Raw genomic sequence first — 18,539 nt, forward strand, 5'->3', positions numbered from 1 at the left:
ACTCAAGGGAGGGAAAAACTTCGACTTTTGTATTCTTAACATGGCAGTTGTAAACAAAAACTAGGAAAAACTTATCATCAGTAGCGATGGTGGACTGCCGAGTCCTGCAGTGGCCAAACGAAACTGCTTCATAATGCAGTTCAAGCCGCAGTCTCTCTTTGCCAGTTATTGATGACATGACACTCGTGATATTAACTGGCCGCAATGTCTGGCCAGTGCTTTAGCTCACCTTACAGGATGGTGCATGAAGAAGTAGCCCCATTTTGCATTTAGCACCAAATGTAGTTGGGTGAAGCTAGCAGGAGGTTCCCATGCAGGTTTAGTTAGTTATGTTGTCTGAGCACTTGCCAGAGAGAAGGCAAACCAACTATCTATCTGCTCGTTAGACCAGCAGGTTTTGATTAGGAGCTACAGTACATGTTCATCCAGGGTCATTTCATTTGACGCATCCTGTTGCAAGTGCTCCTGCGAAACACAAAGTGGTACACTACTACTTAAGTGAGCAGTACACCGACACTAAGAACACCTTTCATTCATATGCCAATTGACAGCATTACAGAATATATGGAAAGAAGTCCTTGTAAGCCAGTTTGTTGATTATAACAAAGATGGGAAGACCTGCACAAAAAAGTACTACCTGCTTCATTTTATATAGTACCATCCCTTAGTGAGCAACACACCAAGAACTGGACAGTTTGGAGCACTTAGAAGCTAATCTGTGATGGAGGTGGAGAGTGTTGATGCTAATACAGCCTGTGTGAAGGTTCAGATGCCAAGTAGCTCCATCACTGAATCAGTTATATACAAGCTGGACGCTTAAGATCTGCATGCTAAATTAGTCAGTCAGTCAGTCATTATCCAACCCGCTATATCCCAACACAGGGTCACGAGGGGGTCTGCTGGAGCCAATCCCAGCAACACAGGGCACAAAGGCAGGAACAAATCCCCGGACAGGGCACACACACACACACACACCAAGCACACATTAGGGACAATTTAGAATTGCCAGTGCACCTAACATTCATGTCTTTGGACTGCGGAAGGAAACCAGAGTGCCGGAAAACAACTCAGACATGGGGAGAACATGCAAACTCCACGCAGGGAGGACCCGGGAAGCGAACCTGGGTGTCCTAACTGTGAGGCAGCAGCACTAACGCTGTTCCACCGTGCCGCCCACATACTAAATTAATGAAGCTGAAACTCGCATGGTCCAGGCTCTGTCTCATCCTGTGCCAGTAATGATGTCACTGATGGAAGTTCTTCAAAACCATGTTCACCATGACCTATGCCATTAAGTGTGGACTGACTCATTTGACTGGCAACAACAGATCTGTAGCATTCACAGACATTCAGCCTCACCTGAAATTGAAGTGTTGCTCACAGCCCACCTTTATTTTATATAGTGCCTTTTGATGGCAGTACAAATAGTGCACTGGCAGGAGCATACTGTGATTGAACAGGCAACCTGATGGTCACAGTCCACAGCAGGCTTTGCTGCACAATTCAAAGGAGACTTTATTCCGAATAGCCCCTCTGTGTAGTCTTTTTATGGATGCAGTCTTATAGGATGTCTTCTTGGTGTCCAGGCAGGTGGTGGGGTAACAGCTGGCATCATTGTGTTTCATCCTCCAGTGCCAGACTCCTGATTAACTCATGACAATTGAATGGGATTCCCATCCATTTTAGTGCTCATATTGTGCTCATTTTGTATGTCATTGCTTCATTAGTTTAACCAAAATGATTCATTCTCAAAATCTTGTGTGGTTTATTTTATATATATATATATATATATATATATATATATATATATAAATTTATTTTATTTTTTCTTAAAAACGCCTTCCATTCTCTGACAATGCTGAATGAATGGCTCGGCTTAGTGCTATTTCTAAACCCTCTAGCATGTGGTTTCCTGCATGTAAATTGAGAGATGTATGAGTGCTGCTCAGGAAGTCTTCCTTGGAGCCTGTAAACTGCCCCACACTTCCTTTGCACGTCAGCCGATGAGGGGCCTCTTTAGGAAGGGAAGGCCGGGCTTAACTCTCCCTGTTCTCCTTGTCTTTCAGACGCCTTCAGGACTGTTGTTAACTCCCAGCCCGTTGCTGTCTAGCATTCACTTCTGGAGCAGTTTGAGTCCAGTGGCTCCTCTTAGTCCTGCCAGGCTGCAGGGACCAAACTCTTTATTTCAGGTAATATGGCCACCATGCTGGCAGATGTTTGCTTTGCATTGTGTTGTGAGAACTTGTTCACTGCTGCTGTTAGAGGGGTCCTTGAACCTGTCAGAAGCTGTTTGTTGACCACATTTTGGAAATAAAACACCAGGATCACCACATCAGCTGGTGTCCATCCTGACCCATCTGAAACTAGAAATGATTTCAAGGTGGTGGTGGTGTGGTAACTGGGAGCACAGGTTTATATTTCAGCCACTCGGAAGCTACACTGAACCTGCCAATGAAACCTTTACTTCAAATGACTCCTTGTTTCATGTTTCCCGTGCACCCCCAATAAATATCAGCATATGTGTGCCTTAGGGGTGAGATCACCGGCCACATTATTTATTCATTTATTTACCAATACCACTGAATCCTGTTTTTGAGTGCTGATGGTGCATTTCAGGTACCATCAAACTGTACAAGATAGGAATCAACTTCGGATGGAATGGCAGCTCATTGCATTGATACTCGAGGCCAGTTTAGAATTGCAGTTATCACAGATAACATAATCTTTATAGCTGTGGGATGAAAAACCAAGAAGTTAGAGAGAACAAAGGGTGAACATGCAAACTTCATACAGGCAGTGACTCGTCTGGAATTCAAACCCATGAGAGTTGAACCAGCGTGAACTGCACTGTTGACATTCTAGCGTGAGTCAGATCACTTCTTTCTAAAGATTTATCAGAACGTAGCAAACTTCTACCCAGACTGATGTGAATAATAAAAGTATGTATTAGTGTTAATTGTTCACACTATCTCGTTATAAAACCCAATATTTGAATTAAAGAGCAGAGGCTGACCTGTGACCTCACAACCACAAGTCTGTGCCCATATTGTACCTTGCACAAATATTCTGTCCCTTAACCAATTCACAATCTTAAGAATGTTGTTCCCTGTGAGTGTTTAGTTTTAATAGTTTTGTTTTCACTTCTTTTTAATGTGACATTGATTTGTGTTGGAAGGAAGGCAACTTGCTGTTTGCCTAAGTTTTTGGCCCCATAGGGTGGAAGCTCCCACATAACAGAGGTGACTAACAATTGCCTAATGATCACTGAAGGACGGCTGTGAAAATGAAGACTAAAGGACATTCCGAAAAAGGCAGAGATCAAATAATACAAATGCATTCATTTTTACCAAGTGTTTGGATATCCCAGGTTGGCACCATTGTCTCAGTTATCAAGGAGTGGAAGCTCCCCAGGCATTGCCAACAAAGGTCATCCCTCAACACCCTCTGAGCAAACAAGGAGGACACTTGTGAGAAAAAGTGTCAAGAGAGGTCAGTAATCACTTTCAGGGTGCAGTTGTGGAGACCGACGTGAAGATTAAGGTGCACCAGTCAATCATATGAACAGTCTGCAGAACACTAGCCGGTGGATGAGGGTGACACAAAGGAAGCTCTGACTAAAAAAGAACTACAGAAAAGCCCATGTGGAGTGTGACGCTGCTCTGATGTGAAGGGAGGTTTATAGTCAGCTGAGACCAAGAAAGTGGTTACTGGGTGAACGTCAAAGAGATATGTGTGGTGTATCACTGAGCAGACGTGCGCTGAAGTATGGTGGTGGCAACATCGTGCTGTGGACTGCAGCATCAGCATGGAGTGGGCATCTGATTGAAACAGAAGGAAGAAAGGATGGGGAAAAATAGAAGAAGAGACTACTAGAGAAACTTTAAGCTTGTAAATAAAATGAAGGTTGGACAGAAGTTCATCTTCAGAGTCTAATGATCTCACACACAAGGTCATAGTATCCCTGGGATAGCTCAAGAACAAAAGGTGAAGGTCCTGCAAATGGCCAGTAAAACTCCTGAACTCAGTCTGATTGAGAATGTGTTGGTGCTCAAGCATCCTCAGACTGACCTGAACATCCTGGAGCAAACGTGAAGGATTTGTTTCTCAATAGCATTAAAGAATTCATCAAAGAACTGAACACATTTACAAGGCATCATATGTTGAAGAAAATTCAAATTCACTTTCCTGGGTGTGTTTGTTGAATGAATAGATGGAGGAGTACAGTTAGACAAAAACATCAAAAAAGTAGATGTTTGGAACAATAATCTTAATTCATCTTAACTCATCTAGGAAAATCAATTCACAGGCCCATTTAGCCCAGCTTGGGGTCCCTGCAGCATGAGGGAAACAAGTCTGGAATCGCTGAATCCAGAACCTAAATCTTTGTGTTGTTTTAATACTAAAACATAACTGGCGATCTGAAAGACCACCCAGTTTCTTATTAGAAGCCCATTTGTGCTTTCACTTTGGCTTGATGGGGCTCTCATTCTGCCGCAGCAGACTTTGATTTTATTTTTTTTCCTGACAGATGTGTAAAGGACACACACATCAAGTTAGCTGGTCATCTGTTGGCAGCAGTAATTAAGAAAGTAGCTGAAATGAAAACCTGCCCAGACTGCAGGCCTCCAGAATTTCAGCTTAAACCTCTTTTGATATTACAGATCAAATTTCAGTAGTTTGATTAAAAAAGTTTGAATAAATCAACCCATCCAACCATCCCTATAGGTCTTTAACTTTACACAGTATTTTGAGTCCATCACTTAGATATGCTGGTAGCTTTAAAATGAAAAAGGACAACTGGGGGCTAAAATGCTTCAACTGCTGCTGTGCCTTTTTTTGTAGTGAAATGACCAGAAATACTTGGCAGCAATGGAAGCATTTTAGACCCCAGTTGTTAAGCTAAATCATAAACACTGTTGAAAATAAGTGAAGAAACTTTATGATTAGACTATATGGAGTATTGTATGCAGTTCTAGTCACTGTGCTACAAGGAAGACATAGCAGCACTTGAGGCTGTGCAGAGGAGATCAACAAGGTGCATCCCAGAACTTAAGGACATGTGCTACTCTGACAGACTCGAGCAGAGATGACTGTGTGGGGCCTAATCCAGGTATTTAACATCCTCGAATGCATTGATAATGTAAAACCAGCAGGATTCTTTCAACTTAATGGTGAATCACGTACTCAAAGATACCAGTGGAAATTAAAGAGAAGAGTATTTTGAACTTAAGTCAGAAAGCACTTCTTTATGCAAAGAGTCGTGGGACTCTGGAACAAACTACCGAGTCCTGTAGTTGAAGCAGAAAGCTTGACAACATTTAAGAAGAATGTGGATGACATGCTGGGACAGCTTAGCTATTAGTTAAACAAACTGAATGGTCTCCACTTGTTTGTGAAATTCTTATGTCATTAGAGGTCTGGGCTACAACTGTAGAATTATTAGCACTAAAGTAAGAGTTTCATTATCATGATGACTACTGAAGGCCACTCACCTTTCTCTCCTTTTTTCCCCGCCAGTTTCCTACATTATTAAATGGCCATATACCAATGCCCATTCCAAATCTGGATGGATCATCTTCCCCGATGCTACTTCCTGCAAGCGGCCAGAAGTCCTGATTGCCGAGTGAAGGGGGTGTCACTTCTCTAGATGTGAAGTTCAAATCAGCGTTTGGTTTTGCACATTAACTGAATTGAAGAATCTGTTATTGTGTAAAGAGCTAGTAATCTTTGCTAACCCGCCTTGGGGCCTCTTGTGTCATGAGCTGGTTTCCTTAGGAAGCTGTGAATTGGATTCTTTTGTGTGTCTGTGTTACTTTGTATTGTATACACTTGTGCTTAAATGTTACCACCGGCTGTGCCTTCATGTATAAAATTTTATGTACTATGTAAATGTATTTTCCAGCTTTAAAAAAAAAAAAGTGAAAAAGACGAAATTCCTATCAGTATTAAAAAAAAAAAAAAGCTTTGTAACAGCATTCATTTTTTTCATAAAGGAATTGATACAATGTATTCCCATTATTTTATATTGTGCTTTTAGAAAAATAAGTATTATGTTGTTTAAATAAAAATGGAGCATTGAATGCTATTTGAAAGATTGGTTCTCTTCATTTCCATGGAGTGCACTGACCTTGGGCCCTGGTGGTATGAGAGTAGCCGTGGCTTCATGGCTGTACAGAACTATAAAGCTTGTGGGCAAGGAGCCGAAAAGAAGATTGCATAAAGTTCACCAATGGTGTTTATTCAAAAATGTAGCAGGTTATCTACTTGCTGGCCCTTTCAGATATCAGTTTACATCTTGTGCTGAAAAAGCTTTGCTGAAACAAAAAAAAAAACAAACTTCCAATAAAATAAATACAGTACTCCATGATTTCTTAAGTCATTGTTTCAGAGATGCCTTCTTATACGAAAACATAAAGAGGCCAACAGCATACATCAGGTGGATCAGAGATTCTGGAGCTTTAAAGAGACGAGGCATGCTTAACATGGCAACCGGAAGAGCCCACCAATGGGGCCCAAATGATAGCTGCAAGCACAAGCGTTTCAGTGGTGCATATATAAGACAACAAACACCAGGGGCTTTACGGTAAGTGTGAATTCTATTAACAGTACATGCAAAATGATACACTGGAGAATTTAGTAAATCAGCATATTCCACAGAAGAATTATTTAGCAGTGATGAGTTGAGCTGAGACATGGGCATTAAAGAGGGCACAGGAGAAGTTAGATGTGGCAGACATGAGCATGTTGAAATAAAGGTGTGGAGTTACAAGAAAGAAAGAACAAAAATTGAGACAATCAGAAGTACAACCAAAGCAGGACAGATACCTAAGAAAGTACAGGAAAGTATGTTGAAGTGGTCTGGACATGTGATGAGGAGAGACCATGAATATGTGGGCAAAGGTGTGATGGGACTGGAAGAACTGGGGAAGAGAAAGTGGAGGTGGCTGGATAAAGTAAAAGAAGATCTGAAGGAAAAGGGCTTGACTGGCAAGGAGGTGCAAGACCAAGCTGTTTGGAGAAAGTTGGTCAAACACATTGACCCCACATAGCGGTGGTAAAACATGTAGAGGAAGAAGAAGTTGTATTTAGTTTTCAGCCTATTTTAATGTAATGAGTAATCTGCTAAATTTTCATTTTCTGTTTCTACTGTCTTCATATTTACTTTTACAAATTCCTCAATTCATAATTGTTCCCAATTCTAACAAAAAGGCTGGCTTGGAAGAATTCTGCAAGACCACCCCGCTTGCTCATGTTTTATACCGTCAAGGTGATTTTTGCTCATCAATTCAGTTTACAACTTGCAAAATCTGATGACAAGTAATAAACATTACACAAGCAACTGTATATAGTGCCTTTCTTACTACAAAGCTCATTACAAAAGAATGCAAGAACTAAGCATAAAAATACAAAGCAGCAGTTTTCAAAATCAATGGATTATTCCATTTCAAGGGGACATGCTAGTCCAGTGGAAATTCTAAACTAAAAGCCTCAAACCTGACAAACCCTAATAAAAGCAACATCTTGTCTGCCCAGTAAACATTACGTATTAATTGTGTCCCTGAAGACCGTGTTGATAAAAGAACACAAGATCCCATGATTACATATATAACCGCCCTCTGTGGCTCTGCTTGCGTAGAAGTGAAACAGGACAGCGAGGAGGGCTCCACACTCCTGACGTCACGCTTCCCCTTCCCCTCAGATTAGCACAAATATATCACTCCTGCAAGCAAACTATAAATCTTAGCATGATGAGAGAAGTCGCAAAATCAACCGGAATGTTCAAGCAAATTACAGAAAAAACCCCAATCTAAATCCGTTAAGTAGTTCTCTTGTGGGTGGCACGGTGGAGCAGTGGGTAGCGCTGCTGCCTTGCAGTTAGGAGACCCAGGTTCGCTTCCCGGGTTGTCCCTGCATGGAGTTTGCATGTTCTCCCCGTGTCTGCGTGGGTTTCATCCGGGTGCTCCAGTTTCCTCCCACAGTACAAAGAAATGCAGGTTAGGTGCATTGGCGATCCTAAATTGTCCCGTGTGTGTGTGTGTGTGTGTGTGTGTGTGTGTCCTGCCCGGGGTTTGTTTCCTGCCTTGCGCCCTGTGTTGGCTAGGATTGGCTCCAGCAGACCCCCTTGACCCTGTAGTTAGGATATAGCGGGTTGGATAATGGATGGATGGATGGATAGTTCTCTCATGAAAAGCAGACAGACAGATGCTGGATTTTATATACAGGTAAAATCCCGTTACAACGAATTGCCAGGGACCTAAAAAATATTTCATTGTAATGACATTCTGTATTTGTCACTAGTGCTTTCTTTAACTTGCGTGCAGGTGTTTGCAATCATTTTCAATAGCTTCTTTCACGTTAATTTTAATCTCCTCCTGTCTACAAGTTATGCTAACGAGAATTTTTCTCAGCATTTGTAGAAGGAAAATTTTTTATATTAGCATAGAGAATAGCAAATTAACATAAAGAGACATAAAAAGTAATTAAAAGCTTCTAAAAGATTAAGATTAAGCATAAATTAGAATGTTAAGCAAATATGATAGGTCAAGCAAATAGTTACCTAAAAATCAGTTATATTGCATTATTTTTTAAGCTTACAGCAAAATATCTAGTCTGGGAAAGAACAGAAATTGACCCATCGAAACCAGCTTCAGACAGGATAAGAGTTTGAGAACACCTGTGTTTCAAGGCTGGGAAGCTAGGAAGGGATAACACAGAGAAGATGGCTCTGGAAGACACGTAGAGAGACCAGCTGGATTGGTGAATCAGCAGAAAAGGAACAAAAGGCTTTTGCTGTAAGCAGGGTCACACTGACGTAATGCATGAAGAGAAAATCTTAGTAAATTCAGGTATTAGCAAAAATATTAGAAGAATATATTAGCAATTAACTTTAGTGTAGAAATTAAGACAAATCAAGCATGCCAAGCAATGATTAAATGAAAGCACATTTTTAATTAAAGCTTAAGCTTCAGGTCACTATTATAGAAAAGTTTGGAAGGTTTAAGAAAGGAAATGATGAGAGGAAACCCATATACGGAATTGAAGCCTTGGCCAGTTAGAGAAAATGGGAACATCATAGAAAAATAAAAATACCACGAGGAGGCCAGTGATAGGAAAGTGAGGAGATAATAAGGGTTCCCATTGGAACTCGGTCGGACAGGAGTAGAAGGGAGTCAGAGAAGATGGGCAAAAGAGCTCATTCGAGCGAGGTGAGAAAAGATAGGAAATGACATAAGAAAAGCCCAAAGATGGTAAGAGGAAGCCATCCACCCAGTCTTAGACCAATCAAAACAAGCCCAACAGACACCAAGTGGAATAATGGACAGTAAAACCTGGTGCAGAATGAGCTAATCGAACGAGGCCAAAATGATAAGAAATTGTTATAAAAACTTCAATTGCTGTAATGATCGTCGCTCAATCTCATTCGGCCGAATTGGGTTGAGTCCGTGTGGTTGATTTATTGCAATAAAGCCTTAAAGCTCTGTCTGTCTATCTCAAGTCCTAATAGACTTTATTTTTAGGTAAAAAGCCTTCTGATGATGAATTTTTCGCCACGACACATTTCCTTGCCATAATACACTTTCAGGGTGCAAATGATGCCCAAATCCAATGGCTGAGCACTGCTGTGCAATTCGGTGGGAGGAATTCAACGCGAACATTATCTAAATTTGGAAGCATGTTGTGTGCAGCACAGTTTTCAATCAGGAGCCAAATCATCCTTTTCTTCTTCTTCATATTGTGAGGTTTCTGAACTCTTTTGGGATCCCCCCTCCACTACCCCACCCAACAGGAACGTCGCGCTGAAGTGCGTCCCGGACCGCAATTGCCACATCTGTGTGAGATTGATTGTTCGTTGCTGGAGCAGGGCAACAGTAGGCTCACAGCACTGCAGTGAAGCGCCACAGAAGCAAATCCTAAAAAGATTGCGGTTGCGCTATAAGTCCCTATCTTGCACTCCAAAACACGAGGCTTAGTCTCAGTACTTTAGCAAAACCAGCTTTATTTAGCTTGAAACAGGAACGGCACACTTATTTATTGTAGCATGATCTGCCACTCTGTCATACACAGACACAGCAGTCAGGCAGGGTCGTGGTCAGATCAGTGATCAAGTAATCCTGTTATCTGCATTTACAATGTTCCTTGCACCACCCATCGATATCTTTTCTGTTTGCTTTGGCGGAGAGACGCAGCATAGCTTTGAGCCTGCTGCTGCCCTGCCAACAGATAAACAGTCTTCCATAGACGCGGAGATCGGACTTCGGGACGTTCTTCACCGTGGTGTCTAGTTGGGGGAGATCCCAAGTGAGTTTACAAACCTCACATTTTCTTGAATGAGTGCCGCATTAAGAGGAATGTGTCTTGAACGAGCATCACGGAACCACATAAAAATCGCTTTTTTGATGTCTTCAAATGTAGCAGTTTACATACGTTTGCAACCCAAGATTTTCCTTCTTTTTTTGCTGAGTCTTTCAAGAAAGTTGACAGTGTCGATAGCAAAATTCCAAATTCACTGACGTCTTTTTTCTTGTTGCCGCAATTGAGAGCTGCAAAAATTTTCTTTTTTTTCCTAATATGAACTGTTATCATTTTTTCATGTTTGCTGTTTCTATAGGACGGTGACAATGAGTTAAATTCCAATGGATATTTTTCAAATGTTGACGAACAATAAGCAAAAGGTATCACTGAAAACCACAGGAAACAAAAACAGCAAAAAATAAAAAACAGTACGAGGAAAGTTCGAAAAAAGAAAAAAGAATTATAATGTTTCTTTCTGGGGGATCGTTGTGCACAACTGAGTTGTGGCCACAGAACTAACTGCTCTGCGGATGATTCACTCAGGCATTTCAAGGTCTTTTGGGCACTTCATTGTAATGAAAGTATCTGCTGAATGTACTTTGTAGTAACAAGATTTTTATAGACTCGTGTCATATGGGGAAACCGTCAGGACCTTAAAAATACAAACAAAATTTTGTTGTAGAGATATTTGCTGTAACAGAATTCTACCTGTATATAGATCTATAGACAGATATATATACAGACATTATCATCAACATAATAATGATAATAATGGAGAATTCAAAACAGTTTGTGCTAATGATGCAACTTTAGCTACTATGGATTATTAATGCCGGTGGGTGAGTGTATACGCGAGTACTGTTTGTATGGTAACAAGTAGCCGCTCTTCAGGGCTAGCATGTATTAGTTCGATATACCCAACAGACAATAATTTATCCCCTCCACTACTCTGACATGCTTGACTCCCACCCAGAAACATTTTTGACGTTATTAAACAGGTCGCACGACTGGCATGAGGCATTAGTGTATCATTGTCTAAGTTGTTGCAAACGCCATTTCTGTGTGCCAATTGATTTGTGTTTATGTGTTTGATAGAAAATGGATTGGGCTGTGGTGACGTATTCTAGTAGATGGCTGCAAAAGTCTAGATGTTTCCTCATCATATTTTCGTACGAATAAATTGTGTGTAATGCAGTTTTTATAAATATATAATTATTCTGCCTTATAATTTGCTATATACTTTCTTTAAAATCATTTTTAAATGCGGAAAACGAATTTTTTCTTACAAAAACTAATGACAGATTTAGATTTTAAAGAACACGAGGCGCCATTATCATTTTCGGAGACTTTTTATTTAATAAATTCTACAAACATTTGACTTTTTAATTACAATAAAATAATCAGGATCTCATGCATTCTTTCATAGTGGTATCTATTTTTTTTTCAATGTTTCAATGTTTTAAGGGATAAGTAATATATAAATTTTTAATTATTATATAAATATTCTTGATTTTTATAAGAAAAGATGCTGCAAAATCACAAAATTACAAACTTTATTACGTTTATTTAACAACCATGAGGTCTTCAGATTTTACTGACTGTTGGAACCTCCATCGCCAGTTGTAAAAGATCTTTCAGTAAATTAAAACTTATACTACCTGAGATCATCCATGGGACAGCAAAGATTGTCAGCCTTGGCTTTGCTGAGTATGGAGCGGGAGGTTACCGACAGCATACATTTTGATGAACTAATCGATAAATTTGCAGCAGCAAAGGCTAGGAAAATTTCTCTGTTAAGTTAATAATTACATTTAAAGCATTATACATCAAACTATCTTTTTTACTTTATACTAACTTCATTTTCAGGTTATTATATTATTATATCCAATGTAATGTTTAAGTTTTTACAATGTTATATCCATCCATCCTCTTCCACTTATCCGGTGTCGTGTCGCGGGGGCAGCAGCTTGAGCAGAGAGGCACAGACTTCCCTCTCCCAGCCCACTTCTTCCAGATCTTCCGGGAGAATCCCAAGGCGTTCCCAGGCCAGCCAGGAGACATAGTCCCTCCAGCGTGTCTTGGGTCTTCCCCGGGGCCTCCTTCCGGTTGTACGTGCCCGGAACACCTCACCAGGGAGGAGTCCAGCAGGCATCCTGATCAGATGCCCGAGCCACCTTATCTGACTCCTCTCGATGCGGAGGAGCAGCGGCTCTACTCTGAGCCCCTCCCGGATGACTGAACTACCATTGTTGTCTTAATTATTTTACTTCGTTCTATCTTTATAAATTTAGCGAAACCTTGAAAATATACGCATAAAGGTGCTTTAAAAAATTACAATATTTAAACATTTAAAACTATTTAAAATAAAAAGTATTAATTTTTTTTCTTAAAATACTATCATTTCAAATACATTTTTTAAAAATTTCTTTCACTTTCCCATTGCATTTTGGCGAACAGGAGGCTACGCGCAATCTTCAGTTGTCCCCGGGCGCTGGAAAATGATATATGATTAATAACGACACAGAATTGTTCTATTTGTTTTATTTTCATTTTACTCTTTATTCACACGTAAATACTGTATACATTAAATTTAAATAATGTTAGCAAGTTATGATGGAATACTGTATACATTAAATTTAAATAATGTTAGCAAGTTATGATGGTTGCATAATTGTTTTTTCCTTGGGATAACAGCGGAAACACTAAACTAGCACGCTCTAAAAATCAGCGCTCTAGCTACGCTACCACGGCCATGATGCTAGTAATTACAATAACAGGCAAGCATTTAACTTGGCTAACTTGATCTGTTAAAATGGTTAACATGTTAATAAACCAACACAGGCTAGCCTGTATATTAAGAATATTCCATATTGTTCATAAATGGTAAGACTATAACTAGTAAACGTACCAACTTAGCAATCGGGAAACGACTTGTGGCTGAGCGTGCATGTGGCTGAGCGTGCATGTGGCTGAGCGTGCATGTGGCTGAGCGTGCACGGTCTGCAGCCAGACCCTTCTCAACACCACCAGAATACAGCACGACGGGTAGCAGAGACACGCGTCTACACCCGAGGGCGTTTCGAATGGAAACACGCGCCACCAACCCGTCCACTCTAAACCCGACATCACGCGGCCGCTCCACGTGTTCACCCGGGGGACAAAGGGGTAAGTGAGCTTTTGTCTTTTATTATAAGGATGGTGCAATGCAAAGAAATAGATACAAACAGAGCAAGATTCTTTTAACTTGACACATTATGAAGCGTTTCCTCACATGCAGGCATCAATGACTTTATAGAACTGCAACATGCGGTAAAGTGACAGAAGCATAAACTTACCTGACAGAGAGTCCCTCAAGGCACACTTGTACTGTCAGCTCGTTCTTTTGGGATGTCCGCACTTTTGGTACAACCATCACCAGAGCAGGAAAGCTGCGAGGGAGGAAACATGCTGAACCTTCAAAAATGAACCAGCCACAACTACAGTAGGGCTCACACAGGTCTGGAGATCTTTAGCGACATTAGATAGACAGATTATTACCTACTAACAGGACTTTCAAATTTGAGAAATGCGCCAACACAATTTCTAGCTTGCCACATTCTGTTAATGTCGTTTTGTTGAGTTTTGAATAAGTTAACCTTTACAGGTGGTTGAAATACAGGAACAGGACTGAGAACAGTTGGTGCCAACAGCTAGACACAGCATGGCGTGCTGGGCGTTTCAGCCTAACATTAATGGTGAGGCTCAGCGTTTTAAGCCCAACACGGGATATTCAAGTCCTTTTTTTTTCTTGTCTATGTCAGCAGAGATTTGGCTGAATCAAAACCTTTGCTATGTAATGCCTTGTAATGGAAACGCTGGACAACAGCAAACTCATAAAAATACATCAATTCGACAGAGATGGAATAATATTCCTATTGCTATTATTATTTCTTGTATATTACTTGATAAATTCGTCTATGTGAAGAAGCCATGTGTTGTTAATTGAAATCCAAGTGTTGGTAACACTATGGTTTTGGCCACAGAGAAAAGGCAGCTTTGCAACAGCAATGATTTGAGCAGGTCACAACCAAGTATTTCCTGAATTTTGCACCAAACTTTGGACATCCTTATAGTGTGTGAGATAATACGCAGATTTAAACATTTCATTACTTCTCCACGTGAGCTAATGTAAAGTATGCTGCATTCATACAGATTGGCACACACACAGTTTGTAGGCTCAAATGTAGATGAGCGTGCATATGTCAATCACAAGCAAAATCATGTTATTAACACACAGATGGATATGGATTCAAACTACATTGTAGTAGTAGTAGCATATTACCCTGAAGATAAGCGGGGCAGCATGGGTGACTGACAGTGAAATCTCACGTGGGTACACTAAGCTCTGCATTCCACAAACCCCTGGAATATTCTCTTTATAGTTTACAATCTGTGAAGGTTCATGAAGGCAGGCATAGACTGCAGAAGCATTAGATTACAGAACATTGCAGATAATAAGGAATCACTCCAGATTATCAGGAACAGTGCAAGAATAGTCATGGCCATTTTAAGAAAAATGAGGCATTTTCAATGGCCATAACAGTGAAAAGCTGATTATTCTGAAAGCAGTCAGTCATTCATTTTCTAACCCACTTAGTCTTGAACAGTGTCACGGGGGTGCAGGAGCCTATCCCAGCTAGCACCAGGTGCAAGGCAGAAACAAACCCTGGACGGGGTGCCAGTCTATTGTAGGGCAAACACACATACTAGGGATAATTTAGTGTCACCAATCCACCTTCCCTGCATGTCTTTGGACTGTCTGAAAGTACAGCTATGGATCATTCTTTGTTAAATAAACGTGACTATTATCAGGGCTTAACTCTCATTCACTCTGTGTGTCTCAGTTTTTCCATCTTGGTGTTCATTGCAATACTATTCATTATGTTGCAAAGTGGCAACAATTACATGCATCTTATCTCAATATCCTACACAAGTATGTTTTCCTCCTTCTTTGATTATTCATCTTTGTGGCAAAACCTCACTTTATCAGATTCCAAGGAAACTACAAAACGTCTTCGAGTGCCTCTGGGTGGTGTGAAGTCATGACATCATTCATTCTCAAACATGGACTCCATCCTATTCTGGAGTAGGACAAATTCTTATCCTAGACAGACTTTGAGTGCAATCCCTAGAAGTGATTCAGAGGCACTTGATTTGGTATTAATGGTTGTGCAGTTACTGGATGTTGCTTATTAGATGCTCATTTGACTTTGACTGAATGCTTAGAGGTTGTCCCACATATAATGGTTCAACAGACCATGGGTGGGCTGTCCACTGGCTCACTGCAAACCAGAGAGAGCTCAGTTTAGATGACAACATCAAGAGACATTGTGTTTATTAATACAACCTCCAAAATGAAGCATAAAGCTTCTCTATATACAGTACTTAAATCACTGATCTCAGAGTACACCTCAACAGGCCTTCCCACGTTTATAAAGTCATGAATACCAGACCACTTCTGCCAGCTTGACTTGCAGGGTGGTGGTGTTTTTTTGGAGGGGTGTTGCTGGATGCTTTGGTATTGGAATTAGTTGCCAGCCTGTTCAACATGTGACAATAAACTGAACTTGAAATGCATTTTATGCACTTGTATACTATATTGTTCTACTAACACAATTTATATTTACCTTTTTCCATTTCAATAAATTAGACTTTGAATGCATGTTTTAACATTAGCTGAAACAGAGAATTCTCACTATTGTATGCCGTTGTATACCTGGAGGAGGACGCTTTACTTACCCGTAAAGATGTTTTCCTCATGGTTATATAAACTTGCATTAGTTCTTGTGACCCCTTGGGGGAGGAAAATGTTGCCAGCCACAATTAAATGCCTACAAACTGCCCTTCAGAAGTGAGGGTAGGGGTGGGAAACAGCATTTTACCAAGGACTAGAAACTCATAATAGCCAATAAGGTGGGAGATAAAATCTGTCCTGTCCCATACAGTGGCCAGCTACAAATGGGCAGAAGGCAGGACCATCCTCATAGATCAGCTGGTTGGAATAAGATGAAACATGCTGGAGATGAATGCTATACACCAGATACATACTGTACTTCCATGTATCAATACTGTATATTCACAGCAAGCTGGTGCCGCCTCAAGTATGGATCCCTGGATCAGCAGTCTCAGTGAGCACATTCTTATGTAAATCGTCCCTGGTGTGTGTGTGTGCGCACTCTGCGGTGGGCTGGCGTCCTGCCCGGGGTTTGTTTCCTGCCTTGCGCCCTGTGTTGGCTGGGATTGGCTCCAGCGGACCCCCGTGAACCTGTGTTTAGGATATAGCAGGTTGGATAATGGATGAATGGAAGTTTCACACAACACATGTCAGCCACATTCACACATGTCTAGATGTGCTGACTGCATCTGTTTCCAGATGTATTGGTGACTCTCTATTAAAAACTAATAGCGAGAACATTGAAATCAGAAGATCTGATTAGAAGCTAGAAGATACAACACATCAACCACCATGGAGGAGTGAAAGACTTGGGTCACCCGAAAATCATGTTGAAAAACAACAGTTACATGAACAATATCTAAAGCATGAGTGGCAAATACAGTTTGCAGGCCACATTGCCAGAGGGAAAATATGAGACTTTACCTGTGCAAAATGTGCTCATGCTTATAAACAAAGTGAAAGTGGCACAAAAAAATACAGACTTCACAAAAAGATACCACAAGGGGCTTAGCCGATGTAAAACTTTTCACATCACAGAAGCAGCAATGAGAACTACAACAGATAACTGCCTGTAAGGCTGGGCTACACACCCAGCAGGCTTTGTTAATCACACCATAAAATCAAGACACTGTGTTGTCCATCAAAATAAAATCTAAATACAAGTAGACAACGCCACGGTAGTATGATTTCGAAAGCCACTGCACATACTGGTAAATGACACAGTGATTATGACATTACATTTGCCTCACTTTGGCCTTACTACTGCGGCTCATCACAGACCGATATTTGGGTGCTCAATGGCACAAAGCACACCGTAACACACTCGGCACTTTCTAAGTAAAATGGGAACATGTCCTGCTGTACACATTTGCACTGGTGCACCTGGCTTTAACTTTGCTACACAAACCAATGAAAGATTATAAGTGTGATAGACTGGTCATATCTGTTTGCAAGTGATGACAGTAAATACATGCTACCCCAGGCCTAAGGGAGGGCACTACACTTCCTGCATACTCCATATTGATGACATACTTGCATAACAGGGATAAGCAGAAGAATTCACAGGATTCAGGTTCTCTCTGCCCACCTCACAGAGTTGATCAATGGTGGGATATGAGAGAACTAGTTCCAAGAAGCAGACTATGCAGTATCTGCATGCTGAAGGGGTCACCGATATCTGTAGAGAGGACATTACCTCTGCATTTTGTGCATCAGATAAAATAAATGTGTATTAGCAAGCTGCCCCTTTTACTAGGTTCATAGCAGACTAGAACAAGTTCTCCTGTAATACTGTGTGGTATTTCTGTCCATCCACTGTCCCTTCAACTCTAACAAGATTCCCAGTCTCAACAAATGAAAAGCATCATCCCCATAGCATGATGCTACCACCACCGCATTTCACAGTAGGTATGGTGTTTCTTGTGGCATGGGCAGTGTTAGTTTTATACCACACATGCATCTTTGAAGTCTGGCCAAAAAGTTCTATTTTGGTCTCATTGGACCATAAAACCTTTTCCCACATCTTAACTGGGTCTTTCTCAAGCTTTGTAGCAAATGCCATACATGATCTGGCTTCTTTATTGATACCCTCCCATAGGGGCCTGTTTTATGGAAAGCTCTTGAAATTGTGGACCCATGCACCTTCACGCCAGTTATAGTCAATGAGCACTGCAGAGTTTTGAGAGTGACGGCTGTATTTTTAGTAGCCCCTCTCAGCAGTTGACATCTTGCTCTGATGTTTAGTTTTGGGAGACAGCCTATTCTAGTAAAAGTCTGGGTGCTGTGATGAACCTTCCACTTTCTGATGATGGGACTAATTGTGCTTAACGGGACATTCAAACTCCAATATATTTTTGTAGCCATTACCTGCCTTGTGCATTTCTATGACTTTGTTCCTCACATCAGCAGAATGCTCCTCTTCACTTTTGCACTGATTGTCCAACAAAGACTATGCTCCTTACAAAGAGTACATTTTATATTCAGAGAGATACAAACGACTCACAAGTAGTACCTAATCATGTTTAATTATGGT

The 18,539-nt window shown here is 40.8% G+C and overlaps 1 protein-coding gene across 2 annotated transcripts in view; it reads left to right on the forward strand.

Moving 5' to 3' along the window:
- The window catches only part of elk3 (ETS transcription factor ELK3), a 53,063-nt gene extending 47,145 nt beyond the window's left edge, over positions 1 to 5,918 (forward strand). For both annotated transcript variants that reach the window (XM_039761266.1, XM_039761265.1), the window contains 2 exons: positions 2,067 to 2,189; positions 5,518 to 5,918. In XM_039761266.1, coding sequence (XP_039617200.1) covers positions 2,067 to 2,189; positions 5,518 to 5,616 — 222 coding nt within the window. In that variant the 3' untranslated portion in view covers positions 5,617 to 5,918. The remainder of the gene's footprint in view (positions 1 to 2,066; positions 2,190 to 5,517) is intronic.
- Positions 5,919 to 18,539: the final 12,621 nt, after the last annotated feature.

The sequence above is a fragment of the Polypterus senegalus genome, chromosome 8 (assembly GCF_016835505.1).
Source record: "Polypterus senegalus isolate Bchr_013 chromosome 8, ASM1683550v1, whole genome shotgun sequence".
Classification (NCBI taxonomy): domain Eukaryota; kingdom Metazoa; phylum Chordata; class Cladistia; order Polypteriformes; family Polypteridae; genus Polypterus; species Polypterus senegalus.